At 35.3% G+C, this 19464-nt stretch overlaps 1 protein-coding gene across 2 annotated transcripts in view; it reads right to left on the bottom strand.

Annotated features, from left to right (window-relative positions):
• Window positions 1–19464, bottom strand: part of ttc39c (tetratricopeptide repeat domain 39C) — a 189929-nt gene that overhangs the window by 33675 nt on the left and 136790 nt on the right. For both annotated transcript variants that reach the window (XM_028803683.2, XM_051928874.1), the window contains 5 exons: window positions 18233–18347; window positions 17190–17544; window positions 5881–6049; window positions 5609–5702; window positions 4918–5025 (listed from right to left, as the gene is read on the bottom strand). In XM_028803683.2, the coding sequence (XP_028659516.1) occupies window positions 4918–5025; window positions 5609–5702; window positions 5881–6049; window positions 17190–17544; window positions 18233–18347 (841 nt within the window). The remainder of the gene's footprint in view (window positions 1–4917; window positions 5026–5608; window positions 5703–5880; window positions 6050–17189; window positions 17545–18232; window positions 18348–19464) is intronic.

Below are 19464 nucleotides of genomic sequence, written 5' to 3'. Positions count from 1 at the left end.
AATGAATTCTGAGGTGTTCAGAGACATACTGTCTGCTCAAATCCAGCTAAAAGCAGTGAAACTGTTTGGGTGGCGTTTCATGATACAGATGGACAATGACGCAAAACATATAGCCAAAGCAACCCAGGAGTTTTATTAAAGCAAAGAAGTGGAAATTTCTTGAATGGCCAAGTCAGTGGCCTGATCTTAACCCAATTGAGCATGCATTTCACTCGTTGAAGACTAAACTTCGGACAGAAAGGCCCACAAACAAACAGCAACTGAAAGCCACTGGAGTAAAGGCCTGGCAGAGCATTAAAAAGGAGGAAACCCAGCATCTGGTGATGTCCATGAGTTCAAAACTTCAGGCTGTCAATTCCAGCAAAGGGTTTTCAACCAAGTATTAGAAATGAATATTTTATTTCCAGTTATTTAATTTGTCCAATTACTTTTGAGCCTCTGAAATGAAGGGTTTGTGTTAAAAAAAATGCTTTAGTTGCCTCACATTTTTATGCAATCATTTTGTTCACCCCACTAAATTAAAGCTGAAAGTCTGCACTTCAACTGCATCTGAGTTGTTTCATTTAAAATTCATTGTGGTAATGTACAGAACCAAAAATCGAAAAAAGTTGTCTCTGTCCAAATATTTATGGACCTAACTGTATGTGCCTCAAACTCTATTAATTCTTTATTTTTTAATTTATGGAAAAGTGTACAAAAGTAAAAGAAAAAGGTCTAATAATAACAGAAAATGCACACATTAATTGTAAATTTCAGATGTAAATTTGTATTAAGAAGAAAAGGAAAAGCAGATGAGAATATTTAAAATAAAAAGAATGATCCTTCAATATCTCTTGCATAAGTTTAGGCTCAGGCATAAGTTTCTCTGAAGTACTCCAGTGTACAGTTTAAAAGGATATTGTCTTCCTCACCCATGAGTCAGAGTTAGGAGCGGAGATAGACCAGGCTTGCCTGGAGTAGGACAAAGTGAACATTGTCCATTATGCTAGGCTTTAGTGGTACACCAGACCTGTTAAGACAACACATTTAACAGGGATACAGAACTCCAGATGCACAAAAACCACACTTACATTCCAAACTAAATGGCTGAACTCTTCATATAAGGACCGGCCAGTACTTCATCTGATAATAAAGATGTAAATCAGAGTTATTGTAAATTGACATCTTTGCAGAGGCCTCTCTACAGACCTTCTGATAGAAGGCTCAAAACAGACACCCAAGAACAAAAAGGTATAATTCAACAAATGTAAATTCTGACAAGACAAAATAATGTGCCTGGTTTGTAGCTGAAAGTGACTTTAATCTAATCACGAGAGCTTATTCATTCCTTCAAAAACTAGCTGCACTGAGCTCTCTGGGGCACTCTCTCTGGGAACTCCCAGGGGCACTCTGTTCTCACACTCTCCAAAATGACTTATTGCACCCTCTGAAAACTTTCTATGAAACCTAACAGCTGATGCTCCCACCTGGAAGTTTACAATCCCTTCTCTTTATGGACTGGAAATCAGAGACCCACTCCGCCAACCCTGAGCACTTCTGAAAGGCTGAGAAGCAGCCAGGGAATTGCAGCATCTAAACTCTTGTGCCAGAAAGAGTAATGCTTTTCCTTATGAACTTACAGACGACATAGCATAGGGCCTGAGGAAACTGAGGAAAGCACTGCACACCACAAAAAAGCACCACATTGCAAAGAGAAAGAGCACACTCCAATGCAAGAAGAATCCTCCACTTGAACCTGGAGCAACAAAGCAACAGCTGCACACAACATCGGACAGACTTGTAAAGACTTGGTATCATAAAAGTATTTAACTGTGACAAGATAAATTAGAACTCTAAATAGCAAGAAAATAACCATCCTCTTCTGTGTTCTACGTTTGTCTAGTCAGTCTTCTGTCCTGTCTTATATGTCAATATATGCAATTATCATATTTCAGAAATCCTTGTGCTTATCAATAAATTTTATTATTCTGCTTCTTAAGATGAATGTGCTTCAGTTACCCTGATATAAGTCTTAACAGCTGGAGACAGCCTCATAATTCAGAGAAAAGTAAACTAAATAAAGTAGCCTTAACAAATCATTTACTTATTGTAATTACTGGGAAGTGGACACAAAGAGGATTTATTTTAGCCCAGGATCATATATCAGTTTCTATATTTATTAAAAAATATTGAGTCACTGATTAAAGCTACACATGTGGAATCTGAAGGTACTGCCATCTAGGTATCCAGTTGTATCCATCTTTTTTGTTTACAAGTGCCTTTATGCAAAACAGGTTAAGGGAAACTAGAGCCTAGTCTGATACCAAGAAATGGAAGGGAGAGAAACTGAAAAGAAGATACAGTATAACAAAGTTAAGGTAAATGTTCACTATAGGTGGAAAACATAACTATTCCTTTCACTTATTTCAAGTGGAATTAGCTACTACAATGTTTTATTGTAAGACAGTTTACTCTAAATCTAAACCTTGTTGCTGATTCCAAGTGTTGTCCCAATCACCCTAGCAATGATTAGCACAACTTTAAAACTTTTCATCTTAACCTCTACATGGATTACCAGTTAAATTTATTTGAAGGTATATCCACCCTGTGAAAGAAAAAAATAACTGCCTGCGAGCTACAAAGGGTTAAAAGCCAACATATCTGTTTTGCTATAATGGCAGATTATTCATATAGGCGTCTGTCGTAAGACAGGGTGTAGTAAGCTGACCTAGGGCAACTTCTTTATTTAGAATGCGTCCGTTAGACACAGGAAAGATGACTTTTCCTTCTTTAGGGCCCCATCTGCAATGTACACATACTAGAAACAGCCCATTCGCGCAATGTAAGGTGAAATGCTTAGATAAACATATTGTGCTTATTGATAAGTAAGGGGAAGGGGGAGGGAGGAAGGACATTAAATGCCGATTGAAACAGAGGATCTTTGCTCTTCTGCCTTGCAACATGGAATCCATGTACTCATCTGTTACCGAATAAAGACTGATTGAACTATTCCTGTCTTCCTCGGGGGTTTCTTCCACAAAGTAAAAATTATATTTTATATATGTTATTTACCCAATGCAGTTTTGTAGTGATGGCCAAGAAAAACACTTACTGTACAGACTCTCTTTTAAGTTCTCCCACGGATAAGTCGGGGCTTTATTTTACCATATAACTTCCGGTATTTTATAATGTCGGTCGTATAAGTCGAATGCGGAAAACTCGCACTGTTTGGTCCAAGAGATTATGATATGCTAACGCCCACCTGAGAGAGTGACCACAGAGCACACTGCCTTTTTTTTTCTCTATGTATTGTGCCTATGTGACCACACGGTAATACCCGAACTATTCCGAAGCAACGTTTGCACTGTTTTGTGTTTTTTGTATCTCACACCCTCATACACCTTTATCATAAGAGCGTCCCTTATCTACGATGGAGCGTTTGATCAGAAGAAAATATGAAGCCGGCTTTAAATTAAAAGTTGTTGAAGTGGCGAAAGAAATTGGTAACTGCGCTGCTGCAATAAAATTTGTGTCTACAAGACTGGTGCTAGATTGGAGGAAGCAAGAAGATGTGAAAAAAAAAATTTAAGTGTCATAGTTTTGAATGGGCGTATAAGTCGGGGTCTGATTTTATGATCAATTTTTCGGGTTTCAGGACCCAACTTTTATGCGAGTATATACGGTAATATCATGTTTTCATGCGGAACGAGAGAAAACAATTTACGATATTATGAAAGTAATAGTGACACATTCTGTCTAATGGCAAACACTGTGAAAAATGTCCATGGAAAAAAAACCACTTTCTCATGTTACTCATGACACACTGTCCACATGTCTGTTATAAACTGGAATGTTCAGAATGCGCGAAACAAATGCATTGTGATTGTGCATGTGATTCAAAATGTTCTTGGCCATCACTACAAACTACAAGGGGTAAGTAAAAATATTAAATCAAAATATCATTTTTGGGTTGTGTATTCCTTTAACAGATTTGTTCCATTTTATTTGACAACCCATATTAATGCCTATAAAGTGTGACAGTAAGGCCTTCTTTACTGCTTAGTTCTTGAAAGGCTGAACCATTAGCTAAATGAATCCCCCAAAGTTTAAAATCCGTCTGCCAGTAAAAGACGTGTCCTGTCACTGAAAGCATTTAAACCCTTTGCATAAACTAAAAGGTTTTGTGCTCTGAAAGGTTCATTTAACCCAAAATATCTGCCAAATTGGGTTTTTATTTTCTTCTTCAGCACATAAATTTGGCTAACAGAAGATACAATAAGTCTTAAATTTCATTTTTGGGTACATTAAAAACAAAGTGTCCATGATTTCATTTCAGCCACTCATTTTATATGTTCTTATCCAGTTCAAGGTCATGGGCCACTATTGGAGCAGACTATGATATGGCATACTCATGCACACACCCCGGATTTGCTATACTGTTTACTTGCACTCGTTACTATCTGTTGACATTGTGTATATACTGTATGAATGTTTGTTGTGTAGTATTTGTATTATTGTTTTATATTTGTAAATCATAACTGAGTATTTACACAGGAGTAATGTCTTCATTCTTTATACAGGCCCTAAATCTTTCATGTTCTTTGTTTCAATGCCATTTTTTGTTTTTGTATTTCCTATGGCTCTTATATCTTTCATATGTTCTCCAACCATACTTTGTTTATGATCTTCAGAATTTTATTTTTGACAACCAGTAATATTTTGAGGTTGATCCTCTTGTTTTCCTTTAATCTGCAGTCATCTTCTCCAGCACTCCATTCTGACATCTGCACTTTCATTCAGCCTATTTGACACTATTTCACATGTACTGTTTAAAATAAACCTATTATCTGATTAGGCCTTATAAAACAAACAATTTCAGACAATAATTCAAATCATTAAAAAGTTAATGGGGATATTGCAAGAAGGCTTCTTACTAACCTGCAGTTAAATAGGCATAGTAGCACTGAGACCATCTCGATTCATTTTTCAGTCGTTCAAAAGACTCATAGGCATCTTTGAAATTCAGCTCTATCATGCTGCACCACCCTTGAAATAAGATTAAGAAATTTAAGCTTCTTAAAAAAGAAAAAAATAATGTATGTTTTGAAAAGATGTAACACGATGAAGAAATACAATTGCAATCAAAAAAATGACAATAAAAAATGGGGTGCAAGCACAGTGTATTGTATGCAAGATACTGGTATATCCTTTATATAATTTTTAAGGTCACTTTTTTCCAGATTTTTTTAATTGATAAATATGAAAAAATAAAATGTAATTGAAAGACATGCTATTTTTCAGTGTAGAGAATTAATATATAAAAGGGTGTTCCAAACAGTGGGTGAAATATTGAATATTGGAGGTCAATCCTTTCTATAAATAATTGTGATACAGTAAACAGTAGCATTTATTAGGTAGAAAAATAGTAAGAGCAAACATAGATTTAAATAATGCCCTGACTTTTACACAAATGGAGGGAGAACAAAATTATAAAGGTGAGAATGAAGCAGGAGAAAATGAGGAATTATATAATATCCTACATAGATACCTCTGAGAAAATAGTATACAACTATATACACATCATAAAAAATACAGCTTATAAACAAATTGCTTTCAAGTCAAAACGCACCGATTTCATAGAGGCATACATGTTGAATTTCTCTTTGATCTGTGGCAAGTTCCAAAGCATTATGAAATGAAGTCAAGGCACTGTTAATTTGGCACTGGAGAATAGGATAAAAAAGACAAACAGTTACAATACCGTATCCTTATTTTATGAAACTTATTTAAAAGACAAACTCAAAAAGTTCCACACTTAACAACATGTCAACCAACTCAGCATGTGAAAATACAGTAAAGACAAACTAACAAAGCAGTGGTTTTACCAGAGTCAACACGTACCTCTAATCTCTGAACCCTTCCCTTGAAAAACATAAAAAGTGAGGAATCTGGATAAACCGCTTCTTTCTTTTCCAGGATTTCCTTCGCTTCTGTTAATCCAGCTTGCGTGTCAGTCCCGTCCAGTGCAAAAAACGGTCGAACCACAGTGTGATACCAGAGAAGGGCTAACCTATTGAAGCAAACCAGAAAGAAGTAGTTTTTAAAGATGGCTTTCTAATCCGCAGAGAGACTATCTGTGTCAGACATGGCAAAAAATAAACTTGGAACTTCTAGATCAAACTGACTCATTATAGATTCTATAGTAATTTATCTTCTAGGAATGATATCCTCTGAATGTAAAACAAATTCATCAATTAGCAAGCATGACCTTTTAAAAATACTTTAATTTTGATTGAACAAAAATGATGGTTAACTTTGCAGCATGTCTCCAACTAATTGTACTGATTTAAGGTGTCAGTAATACTTCTACCATTTTAATGATTTTTTTCACATCACATTAAAGATTTTACTCTGAATAATTTTTTATTTTGATTTTGATATACTTTATGGGAATTCTATTCTATTTTCATCACATTACCATCACTAAACTGGGATGTTTCTGTTTGTTTTTGTACCACAAAGCACTCCTGCACTACATGTATCCCCCCACCACCAGCCATCTATTATATACATTTAATTTTTTCAGGAGTGTATTGATTTTGTCAACTCCAAGCTGTTTTAGGTAACTAATATCTAATTATTAAAAAAAATTGAGAAAATATTTTTCCCAATAATTTCGATTGCTCAATTTCTGAGAAGGTAGTATAATGCTTTATGCAACTAAAAAAATGGATAATTGTAAATCTTTACAAGTTAAAGAATGATTACACGTCTTTAATAAAGAAAGATTACGCGTCTTTAATAAAAATGTATTTGCACATTCATAAGAAACAGTCACATAAAAATTTCAAATACTGAGCCAATTTGTGATGCTGTAAGTTGAAACACATTTGCTCATTTCTATGCACAGGGTTGTGGAAGCTTGCTATGCCATGTCATGTATGCAAATTTACATTTATAACATTTTTGTTTTGTAAATTTTTATTTTTTATAGTTGCAAAAAAATGCTTTACAGTAGTAGTAGATATGTTAGTTTGTCAATGATGCAATATTTATATGCACAGTAAACTAATTAAAATAGCTACAAGTCTTCAAAGTTGAAGTCAGCACACTCCTCAAGATCTTTCATTTTAAGTGTTATCAATTTCTTTAGCTGAGGTCTTCTCTGTGTGTACCATCTTCAAGCCATTTTCTGCAACTTCACTGTCCATTTCAATGGATGAAATCCCGAAAAAGATGCAGACAGGACAAGCATATGTTTCACTCAGCTCTGAATGGATGTATGAATCACATTGTATGTTAGAAATGCGTATTTTACTACATCTTTATACACTGCAAGGTTAATCTTTCCGGTTATACAAAATATAAAATTTTTGCAAGTAATATTATTCCACTAAACATTTTGGGATCCTATTACAGTAGACACTGAAACATACAAATTATTCTGATCATATTTCAGCCAAATACTAATTAAGCAACAAGTCTTAGTCTGATCTTATGTATCATTTTATAGCTTCTTTTGATACTTTCAGGCTTGTCATGTTGCTGCTTTTCATTTTTGATGTTCTGTTTCGATTGTACTACTCAGTATGAATATTTATGTTGCTTTATTTTATGTACTCTTGATTGATCTACAAAGCTGTTAATGGTGCTACATAAAATACAAATTGATCAACTGAAGCCTTATTCAACTTTGAAACAGTGGCTAAATTCTCTGTATCCTTAATAATACATTTTTGTATTTGAGGAGATAGGATACCTGGATAAAATTGATAAAAAGGACTTTTTCTTTAGCCATGTTATATTATATACAACACAACAATTGTACCTTGACTGTTTTACCAGGGTCTTCTTTACTGTAAGGGATTATTAATTTTTGCATTAGTAAAATACTTTAACATTTCCACTGTATTCTGCGTATTATCTAAAAAGACCTTTTCCAGTAATGTGTGTGCCAACGTGTGAAGCTAGTTGTAAATGTTTATAGCTCTCTGCTGTACCACATAAAAAAAATAAATGAATAAATAATTACATGAAGTGAACACATGTTGGTATGTATTATTTTTGTCAATTCTGAGCTTGTAATTCTTGAACGTTCTTTTCAGAAAAAAACCAAACTTCTTCCTTTCACACAACTCCATACCAAGTGTAACTTCATTGTCATGCAGTAATTCCAGTATATTTACCTGTTTAAAAGTGTATAATTTTCAGAGTGAGTTATAATGATATGTTTATTCAAGTAAATTACGCAAATATCTTTCAGAGATATTATTTTTCCAGGATTCCCCAAGCTTAAACCACTTAACATTTCACTGTAAGTGTTTTTATAGCCCATCATAATGCTGAACATAACATAAAGAACTTTGATCAAAGACTACTGAATTAGTTTAAGTCTAGCAGATACTAGACTGCAGTAAGATGTTCCTCCTAAGAATAAAGTCACAGTGAACTTGGACACATTACTAAAATCTTGAGTTGTCATATTGATAACAAAGGCTTGAACAGATAAAGCCATACTTGTCTTAGTTCAAAACTAGGGGGCTCCGCCCCCTGCTCGCTTCGCTCGCCAACCCCTGGCGTTGGGACATGACAAAGAGTGAGATGTATGAATTAGATATAGAATAGTCTGCAGCTTTGGATGATGCGCATAGAAATAACAACTAGAGTGTTTGGCATATATTAATGTTTTATTGGAATGTGCTCCATGACGTCAGCATCCCGATTAATGTAGTCCAGCAGCGATTTGTATTTATCGGCTCTAAGTGAAGGCTGGTTGTTTTTTATCCACTGCAGATCATTTGATTCCGCTCGAACATAAACGTCAACGATGTATTGTTGAGTCAGCTTTCCTGCATTGAGTAATGGATTAAAGTCGTTCCTTACTGAGAGTCTGTAGGAGAAATATTCTTTCATGGATACACGTGATCGTCTCTGTGCCTGCTGTTTTTTAATTCTTGAAATTGTAGCACTCCATCCTTCCTGTCCAGTTGGAAATAATATGGGGTATGTTAAAGTATTAAGAAGCGGAAAGCAAATGTCTATGCGTTGGAATGTAGGTGTGTTGTTTTTATCAGGACGTAAATGTAGAACAATATCTCGGTGAAATGGAGGCTCACCATCTTTACTTTGAAAGACAATTGCCACTTCATTAACGACGGGCAGATTGTATCGTCTTGGATCTTGTTCTTTGTCCTTTATCAAGACCAAAGCAATTGTAGTTGCCGCTATAACTTCTGCATTTGCTTTTGTATTTGCCTCCTTTTCAACTTCATGTAGCATTTTTATAGACTTAGCTAATGGGTGATTGTTTATGACATGAGTGACGTTTCTCATTATAAGCTCCGTGCATTGTTTGTTTTCAGGAAGGTTCATGCGTTGATATCTAGGATGCAGATTTGTGCATATTTGCGTTGTTGATTTGTTTCAGGGTGCACTGTTCCAATGCGATGCAATATTTGTCCACATAGCACATCGTTAGTTAGAAGCCTCTTTAGATATTCAGGATATGAATGTAAAGGAGGCAGTCTAATCTGACCTTTTTGACAACAACGTGTAAATTCATTATTTGTATTGCCAGTTGTTTCTTCTGTGAAGTTAAGTGAATGACAATGATTGCAAATGACATTCATTAATCCCAATGAATTTTCCTCAATAGTGGATTCCTTATTGAAGGCGTTTTCAGCTATTTGGCGTAAGCGTTTAACAGGTGTGTGGCGTTGATGTCCGCGACGGGCATGTTTTGCTTTTTGCGTTTGATTGCCTTTTTGTTGCATGTCCATTATTTGTGACGGGCTATTTTTTTCTTTTTTTTTCTTCGCCTCCGCTTTGCGCAAAGTCCGTTTCAGTCTACGCCGTGCATTGTTTGTATCGAGCCTTGTCCGTTTTTGTATGTCGGTCATTTGAGCTTTGTGCTTTTCGCGTCTTGCTTTTTTTTTTTCTGTCAGTTCATTTGCGCGTTGTACACGTCTCCGTTCATTTATTCTGTCTCTTCGCTCCCTTTTTTGTATGTCTGATACACGAGCTCTTTCGGTTTGAAATCGTGCTTCTTTCGATGCAGCACTTTGACACGCGAATCGTTTTGTACCCGTGACCGTGTATTCATGACTTGTTTCTTTCTCAGCATGCGAAATATGGATAAGTAATAAGGAGGATCGCACTCACTGTTAATATGTATCCTTTTCTGCAGTTGAACGGTTAAATAGTGCTTTATTGAAAGGACATCCACCTATGCTGACACCTATGCTGCCTATTGTGAAGGTGTTGACGTTCACTTTAGAATATGTGGCTTTGGGTGTCACTTCTTATGGATGTGTGGGGGGGATTGTTGTTGCGCGAGCGTCTTCTTTCTTTTTGTGTTCCTGTGTCTTGTTTGAATCCCCCTCTTTGTGTGTGTCCCGTCCCTTGCTTGTAGGGTCTGTGGGGTGGTTTTGTGTTCTTTTTTTTTGTCTTCCATGGGCTTGATGAATCCCCCTCTTGGTGTGTGTCCCGTCCCGTCCCGTCCAGTGCCTGTAGGGTGGGGGGGGGGGGGGGGGGGGGGGGTGTGTGTGGTCGTGCCCTCCTGTTGTGCGCTCGTCTGTCCTTTTTTATTGGTGTGTTTAGTTTCGTGTGCAATGTGTTTCGTGCTTTGCCCGCGTTTGACTACTTTTTTATGTGCCTTTTCCTGTTTTTGGTGCTTGTCGCGCCTCATTTCTGTGACTACTTTTTGTATGTGCTCACTCCTTTTTTCTGTGGTCTCGTCCGCCTCTCGCAGCCCCTCATCCGCCTTTGTCGCCCTCTTTTGTCCGCCTTTCTCCGACTCTCGCGGACTCTTTTTGCGCCTGCGCCTCTCGCGGACCCTCATCCGCCTCTCTCGCCCTCTTTTGTCCGCCTTTCTCGGCTCCTCAGCCGACTCTCGCGGACTCTTTTTGCGCCTGCGCAGTACGTCTTTTTGCAGCTACGGCCCATCGCCGGATGTGCCTGCGTCCATCATCCGGTTTAGCATTCTCGGTTAGTAATATGGATGTGGCAATGTAATGGATGATTAAGAAACAACAGTGAAATATTGCTGCCTTTAACCAATGGCATTTAAGATCACTGTTGTTCTGCAGTTTGTAAACCAGCGAGTTCAGTTATTTTAAGAGCAGATCAAATAGGAGAATTGCCTGAAATCACGTAATTATTGTAAGAGTGTATCCTTGTAGGCTAAAGGTAAAAATAAATTCACACAAAAATTTGCTTAACTAGATAATACTGTTAGTTTTACATAGCTACATAGATAATGCAAGGTTCTGTTTTATTCCGTTTAAGCTAGCATGTTAATACAACGCTCCTAACACTCTGCTAGAACTCTGACATATCAGTAGAATCAGCTCATTCGGAAAAATAGACTTTACAGATAGACAGGTATAGAGATATAGTTTTCTGAAAATACTGTAGTAATGTATTTACCAGCATATCGTATATATTGACATATATAATAGCATATGTAGAACTGTATTAATGAGATACATAATGAAAACAGTAACTTAAAGAAATGTAACTAAAATACACAAGTATGACACATAAATGTCATAGGCTAGAAGTTATTTTGTGTGTGTATTATCAATTTCACTTAAACTTAAAAATGAAGATACTTCTGTGTACATGTTCTACTCAATGCTTAAACCTTTCCAGTAGCTGCAGAATTTTGGAAACACTGAAGAAACAAAGCTACAATTGCACTTGTTCATGTCATAATTTGTCACGAACAATTTAGTAATCAGTTTATAGCACTTGTCCTTTGTTTTTGCACACTATTAATTTGGCGCATTGGTAGTGCTGCTGCTTTGCAGTAAGGAGACTGTTGGAAGATTGTGGGTTCGCTTCCCTGTTCCTCCCTGTGTGGATAGCGCTTTGAGTACTGAGAAAAGCGCTATATAAATGTAATGAATTATTATGATTTATTATTATTATTATTAATATTTCTGCCTTCCAGGTGATGTCACTGTAGTACTTCATGTGCATTTGTTTTTCACTGGTGTTGCCATTTGTATTTGGTAACTATGATGTTGCGTGACAACTGGGCATGGAGTGCATACCATGTGACACATGACCTCACTGCAACCATGACAAATAAGATAGCCACTCATATTAAATAGCATTTGAGGTTTGTTATTAAAGGCATGACCATCAAAATAACTTAAAGACTTGTGCATTTGCAAGCAAATAATTTGGTAAAGGATTCTGTGTTACTACTTTGTTTTGACTATGTTTTTACATACTTAAACTAGTGATTTGACCTTAGCCAAATATTCCTGGCATTTCTTTTAAAAAAAAAAAAAAAAAAAGAATGACCTCCACTGGTCTCTGCTATACATTTAAAAACACAATTTTTCTGTTGAATACAAATATGAAGAGTAGGATTCCTTCATGAAAAAGAATAAAAAGCAACTGGAGGAACTGAAACGCATAGTCAATCACAGAAAAGCTCTATGAGATACTGTACTGTCCATCAGGTCTCCAAGGTTAGGAATTAACTAAACAGATAATAAAACAAATAAACTACAAATAATATACAAGTAGTAAAAATTATACAATATGTTAACAGTCATGAAGGTGTAAAAGTGCTTAACAATGTAACCTAAAATGGACAAACATGCCATGTAAGACCGACTAGTGCTTTGTGCCCTAGGTGCCATAACAGGCTACCCTGTGACTATGAAACAGAAAAAGCAGGTTCAGAAACATGGAAGAAAGACTGGGCAAAGATCCAATGAAGTATATATACCTCTAAGCAGTGTATTAATTGATGTCAACAAAACTGGAGCCTTTAAATAAAAGTGTCCATTTAAAATAGAGTTTTTGGGTCTGGTAAGATGGAAGTCATTAACCTAATTTCCATTTTGCTATTGAAGAAAACAATTACTTAAGTCAATGTTGTAATCAGTGTGTGTTTATATAGTTCATCAGGTTTAAGAATTGTACCATCTAATTTCAGTTTGCTGATGGAAATGCTTTACATTTCAGATATTTAAAGCAGCTGAAGCTACAATAACTAAGAAAGATGCCAGCTGATGAAATAAAATGTGTGTCAGCAGATTAATCATCAGATCACACAATTATTGTTCAAAATGTCAGGGACAAAGTGGATTTGTTTTCTATTATAGTTGTTTATTTATTTGGGGGGGGGGGGGGGAGCTGGTCACAGCTAGTCAAGCTTGGTTGGATGTGCGTGTGGTCAACTCAAATATGAACGGTTTTGAAGATGGCAAATTTCATGAATTTGTATGTATGTTGTATGAACAAATTACTTTTGCTAATTACTACAACTGAAAAATATTAAGGGCAAATAGAAATATTAAATATTCTACACTGTAATCCATTATATTAATTATAAATATTAATTATTCTCAATTATATATATTACTTGAGAAGAAAAAGGTTTTTCAAACTTTATTAACCTAAAATAATTCCCACAATTCTGTTGCTTGCTCACTGATGTTACATTTCAGATTCATATGGGGCACTGTACAGTTGTCTTTTACTGCACACACCTCAGGTTTTATTACTTTATTAAAAAACAGATTTAAATAAACACATTTCACTCTTACATCAAAAATATAAACCTGTCTAAACTTAGGTTATTTTAATGATTTATTTTTTTTCTTTTTCCTACCTCTAAGAATATGATGTACTAGCAAACAAAAAAAATACAATAACAAAGGCTAAATCAATGTAAAGGTGCAAAAAGCAAACAAAAAAGACGAAAATGGATCTAATAAAACTGGTAGAGTAATTTTCTTACTGGCAAAATTTAACATAATGTGTTTATAGACAGGTTTTAAATCACTACCAGCTTTAAGCTCTATGAATTTATAGTTGTATTTAGTATCTTTGGACATACCAAACCAAAAGTAAAAAAATGATTATTTTTCTGTTTTTCATATAAGAATGTTCATAGAGTTGTTTGTATAAAGTTTAGATTCTGTTGTTGATGATTTCATCAGATTTTTTATCCATCTCATCCAGTTCTTCATTACTGGGAGGTGATGCATATCTGAGAACCATTGGGCAAAAGTCAGGAATCAGCACTAGACAGGGTGCCACTCTATGGCAGGAAAAAACTCAAACACACCGCCACACTAATATTTACAAAGCCCATCTAAATCTGCAAGTTATACAACCCTGTGAATAGATTATTGCCTACAACAGGTTTTTTCATTACTGTTAAGGTGATGCATATCCCAGAACCATTGGGCAAAAGCCAGGAATCAGCACTATACAGGGTGCCACTCTATGGCTGGAAAAAACTCACACACACTGCCACACAAATACTTAAAAAGCCCGTCTAAATCTGCAAGTTAAACAACCCTGTGAGTAGATTATTGCCTACAACAGGTTTTTACAATCATATTTATCAGTGATTTTAACATAGAAATATACAATAAAGTGACACAAATCCAAACAGAGTTGTCCTATGATTGCAGTACTATCGAAATTAACAAATAGTAGCAAACCAATTACGGTAAAACCATTTAAACCCACTCACTGTCTGCTGACAGTCCTGAAATAATGCATGCATATTCTTATTAGGAAATTCTGCACCATTCTCAAAAGGTAGGGTTGGTAAAGTTCAAGTTCCTCATTTTTTTAAACTTCATTGAGGATGTTTGTTTATTATCAATCCTTATTTTTTTATGTGACACTCTTCCAAGTGTACAGTAGCTAGTCAGCAGAAGGAGTTGCAAAACTTTCCATATAGTATAATTTAACCTATTCATGTAGGTTTTGAGCATTTTCCCACAAAATTACATTAAAAAAATAACAATTACATTTATATAGCGCTTTTCCTGCTATTCAAATCGCTTAGACAGAGGGGAACCACTTTAGTCACCACCAATGTGGAGCACCCATTTGGATGGTGCGACAGCAGCCATTATTGTGTCAGTACGCTCACCACACATTAACTATTATGTGGTGAAGAGGTGAGAGAGAGATAGCCAATTAGAGACAGGGGATAATTAACGGACCAAACTGACTAGGCCACGGAGGGCATTTTATCCAGGATATTGGGATAACCCCTACTCTTTTCGAAAGATGCTCATGGATCTTTAATGACCAGAGAGAGTCAGGACCTCGATTTTATGTCTCATCTGAGAGATGGCGCCATATTTACAGCACTGTAACTACACTGGGGCATTTGTATCTGTGTTTCTTACATAAAAATATAGTACAAAAACTTCATATTTACACAGTTATGTCCTGTGAGAATTTTTTACGACTGACATGAAAATCAATGATAATAAGAATGATTTCCGGGAGTTGGTTTTGTTTGATGTTGGCTTTCTGTTCTTGTTTCAGTTAAGATTCTGCAACTCATTCTTTGCCTCCCTGTCTTCATGAAAATATGACATTATTTTTCACATTAAGTCTCCATTTTATATTAATATTCCCTATATGGTGCCACTGTCAGACAACACAATTTACAGTTTCATTGCTATGCTGATGATACTCAAGTCTATCTACATACAAAAGCCACGCATACCTTACCAACCCTAATACTCATTGCCTATCTGGCTGATATAAAACAACGGTTGGCCAATAATTCTCTCAGACTAAAAAATAAAAAAACAGAGGCTGTAATAATCTCATCCTGGAGTGTTTTATAGAAAATGGCCAATCTCTCTTTGACAGTTTCAGGTTTTATTACATCTTTATCTACACAAGTCGGGAATCCTGGTGTCATTCTTGACCCCACATTCTCTTTGAAGCACATATCAATAAGATAGATTTTTTTTTCCCATCTCAGACAAATTACAAGATTGTATTACTCTCTTTCCAATATTACAACTGAGACCCTTCGCTTTTGTCAGCTCGCGAATCGACTACTTTAACACTTTTCTATTTGGTAGTTGAGCCAGTGTGTATCTTTTTTTTTTTTTGCAGTGAACTTCCTGTAGTGTAAACAAAGGGCAGCAAGTCAAGCCACATCTTACCAGAAAGCGAGTGAAGACTGGAATATTAGCATTTACTAAAAGAAAGTGTAGTAATAAACAAGAAATCGGAGAAGTCACCCTGTGCAGTTAGACAAACGGCATGAAAGCTACTTTAATGAATTCATACCTTCTTAATTTGCCTTTAATTAAAACAGACACTTTGAGTTTGGACAGCAAGCATGTTTTAAGTACAGCAGCTTAAATGTTCAATTGGCAAAAGAAAAGATAAAGAAGAATTTGAAACTGCTGGTTAGTAAACAATAGGCTTGTTAGCTTAATAGAAACGTGTCTATTTTACTTGTAAACTTGTTAAGCATGTTAGCCTTGTGTCTTCTTGATAAACATTTTATGAACATTTGATATATTTGCAGCTTATTTAAAGGTTTATACTGTGTTTATTATTTTTTGTGTTTCATACAGTATAACTTATTATGACAAATAATCATAGTATTATTAAAATGGTAATCCATATTTATAATTACACCTGAAGAATTACAAATGTCTAACTTGTACACTGAAGTAAAAAAAAACACCTGTATAAATATATTTATTTTAATAGCAAAAAAAGCTGTAGTGTAATTAATGATTAAAAAGTATTAAAACCTATAAATGCATGCATATTTATATTTAAGCAGTGTTTAACTGCCAATATCAATTAATTGATTGTGTGAGAATATATGTTTAATTTTTTTGTTAGAGGAATGGTGAAAACTACTTTTAAAATTAAGGTTTGTTTTGATACATTACAGAAAAAACTAAACAATATGAAAGCTTTTAATAATGGGAAGCATTTTCTTTTATGCCATATGTATTATGGACAAATATTTTTGCAAATATTTAATTAGTTAAAAGTATGTATTTTAATGAAATTTTTATTTATTTTAGTATTTTTATGGTCATTGAAAAATAAGCCTATAGCATTTCAGACCTGTGGTCTGCAGTTTAATTGTAAAAGTACCAAAGTCAATACTTTAGTATAGGACATAAAACCTCCTGGTTATACAGGAGCTTAATGTAAAAAAATCTTTTAAAGGGGAAAAAAAGAAAAACCTGGTACTGGAATAGGCTGATACAGTAACATGAAATGTGTGATCGGCATTGGCTTTAAAAACCTGCTCGGAGCATTTCTACTAGGTATCCTATAAAATACAAAGATCTTTTCAACTTATGATTATTAAAATAAACTGGAAGTTACATCAATTTTCAAATACATGGCAAATTTCTTTTTTTCCCAGCCAATGCAATACACCTACTCACGTAGCTAGAGGTGCCTTCATGTCCTTACTTTCACTTGCATACATCAACGATGCCAGTCCCTGTAGTCTGTCTCCAGGAAAACCCAGCAAATTAATAATTTTAAGCAGGTTGGGAGGCACCATAGAAATACAGAGGTGAAAAAGTCCATAACCAAAGCTCACAGAGCCTTTAAGTCGGTTCAGTGATTCAACTGATACACAGTTTGCAGCCATGGCATTGTCATTTGCCCTGTCTGACGTCAGTGATTCCTGAGAATTCTTCTTTTGACATGCTTCCTGCAGTACATTAATGTCACTGTAACATTTATTATAAATCTTCCAGGCCTTCCGCAAGATCCATCCTCCTTTGATGTAAGCTGTGGAGTAAGAAGACTTTTATTTGTGCAGCTCTTGACAAAGACTTTTAAGAAAAGTAAGAATATAGCCAGTTACGGGAATAAACACACCTTCACTATTTTTTTTAATCATGCAATAATTAGAAATTTTAGTCTCTTTAATTAAAAGTTTATAGTTAATACTACATTTATTTATCACTGCAGTTATGAAGTGGTCTTCCTTAAAGAAGCCCTATAAATGAGTTTTTTATTTTTAATTGGAAAGAATATCCTTCCCAAATTGCAGATTGTATCCAAACCTAAGGTAGACTCAGACCTTGCAAGATTGACCAAAAAAGCCAAAACAGTCAGAGTATTTTCCATTTAACAGACATATTGGCCAAGAATGCACACATACAAGGAATTTGACTCTGGTTTTGGTGACTCTGTAATTATAAGTTATGTAATAACAAATAAAAAAAAAGATAGAGAATGTAAATATATATATCAGGGAATATATATATATATCAGGGAAAAGTAGTGTTTCTTCCCAATGAAGGGGACTAGCCACGAGAATTAAAAGTAAGTGAAATCCACATACGTGTGCAGCAGAGACACGAAGTTACTGGAGTGTAGCACAGGAGGGGGGTTTGGTAAACGAAGCGAGCAGGGGGCAAATATATATATATAATTTTTTTGTTTGAAAATGTTAAATCATCAAAAGCTTCACCTGAAAGTTCCTGTTTCACAAAGGCCAGTACAGCCAGATAAACTTGACAATCGGCTACAATGATTTGTCTTTGAAGTCGATCAATCATTGAGAGAGCGGCCTTCTGAGTATCCACCTGGCCAGAAAACAAAGCAAAGAAGTTATTGTATTGTTATACCTCCTCAGCATCAAAAACATTAATGTATGCACTTGGTAAACCTTTTTATAGTTAATGAATCTATACTACAAATACAAATAAATACCATAAAATTCATACACACACCACAAAATATCCAAAATCAATACATACAGTCTAAAATATTAAATCTGAGAAATATATATTTATACACACTGTACAAAGTTGGAATGTAAAAAGTTCTGTAAAGCTAAAATTCTTTCAAAATAATTAACTGAAAAGTTTCTAAATATTAAAAAAGTTACTGCACAGAGCAATAAACAAATAAAAAATAAATCCAATCAATATTATTTTTATAAGATAATTGGCTGGTAATTTGTTCCAAACCTGCTCCGACTCATCTGCAGACTTTGGCTCTCTTACCAGGCATCCCAAAAAAGCCTTGATGATGTATAGATCAAGGAACTGTGAAGGTCATAACATCAGTTGCAAAACTCCTTGTTCTTTCTGTTGCTGAAGATAGTTTTTTATGACCTTAGCCATGTATTTTAGGCCATTACCTTGCTGCAGAATTAAGCTGGGACCGATCAGACACCTCCCTAATAGTATGCCTATTGTGTGATAAATGAGCAACTGCTTGTACTTCCCATTTTATAACCAGATCACCAACTCCATTTATAGAAATGCAGCTCCAAAAATGAAGGGAACCTCTGCTGTGTTTCACTGTTGACCGCCAACACTCATCCTTGTAGCGTTTTCCAGCTTTTCTATAGACAAACTACATCAATGAATTCAAAATTCATGACTAACACTTGTGCACTGTAGTGTGTGTGTGTATATTATATATATATATATATATATATATATATATATATATATAGTGGCTGGAGCACTCAAACCCGACACACACAGATGCCAGGACACAAATTCCAGTAGAGCACATGTTTTTATTCACATGGGGAAGTTCTCTCCCCTTGCTTCTCACAGCAGCACATTACAAAGCACCAAACGCAAGTAATACAGTATTTTTCTTCTTCTTCTTCCTCTCGCTTCTTTGCCTCAAGTCCTCTTATAGCAAGCTTTATCTACCTTCCTGCTGCCTCTGGCTCTTGAAGTA

This window comes from Erpetoichthys calabaricus, chromosome 6 (genome assembly GCF_900747795.2).
Source record: "Erpetoichthys calabaricus chromosome 6, fErpCal1.3, whole genome shotgun sequence".
NCBI classification, from domain to species: Eukaryota; Metazoa; Chordata; class Cladistia; order Polypteriformes; family Polypteridae; genus Erpetoichthys; species Erpetoichthys calabaricus.
The sequence above is the reverse complement of the archived record's forward strand: the minus strand, read 5'-3'. Positions and strand labels throughout refer to the sequence as shown.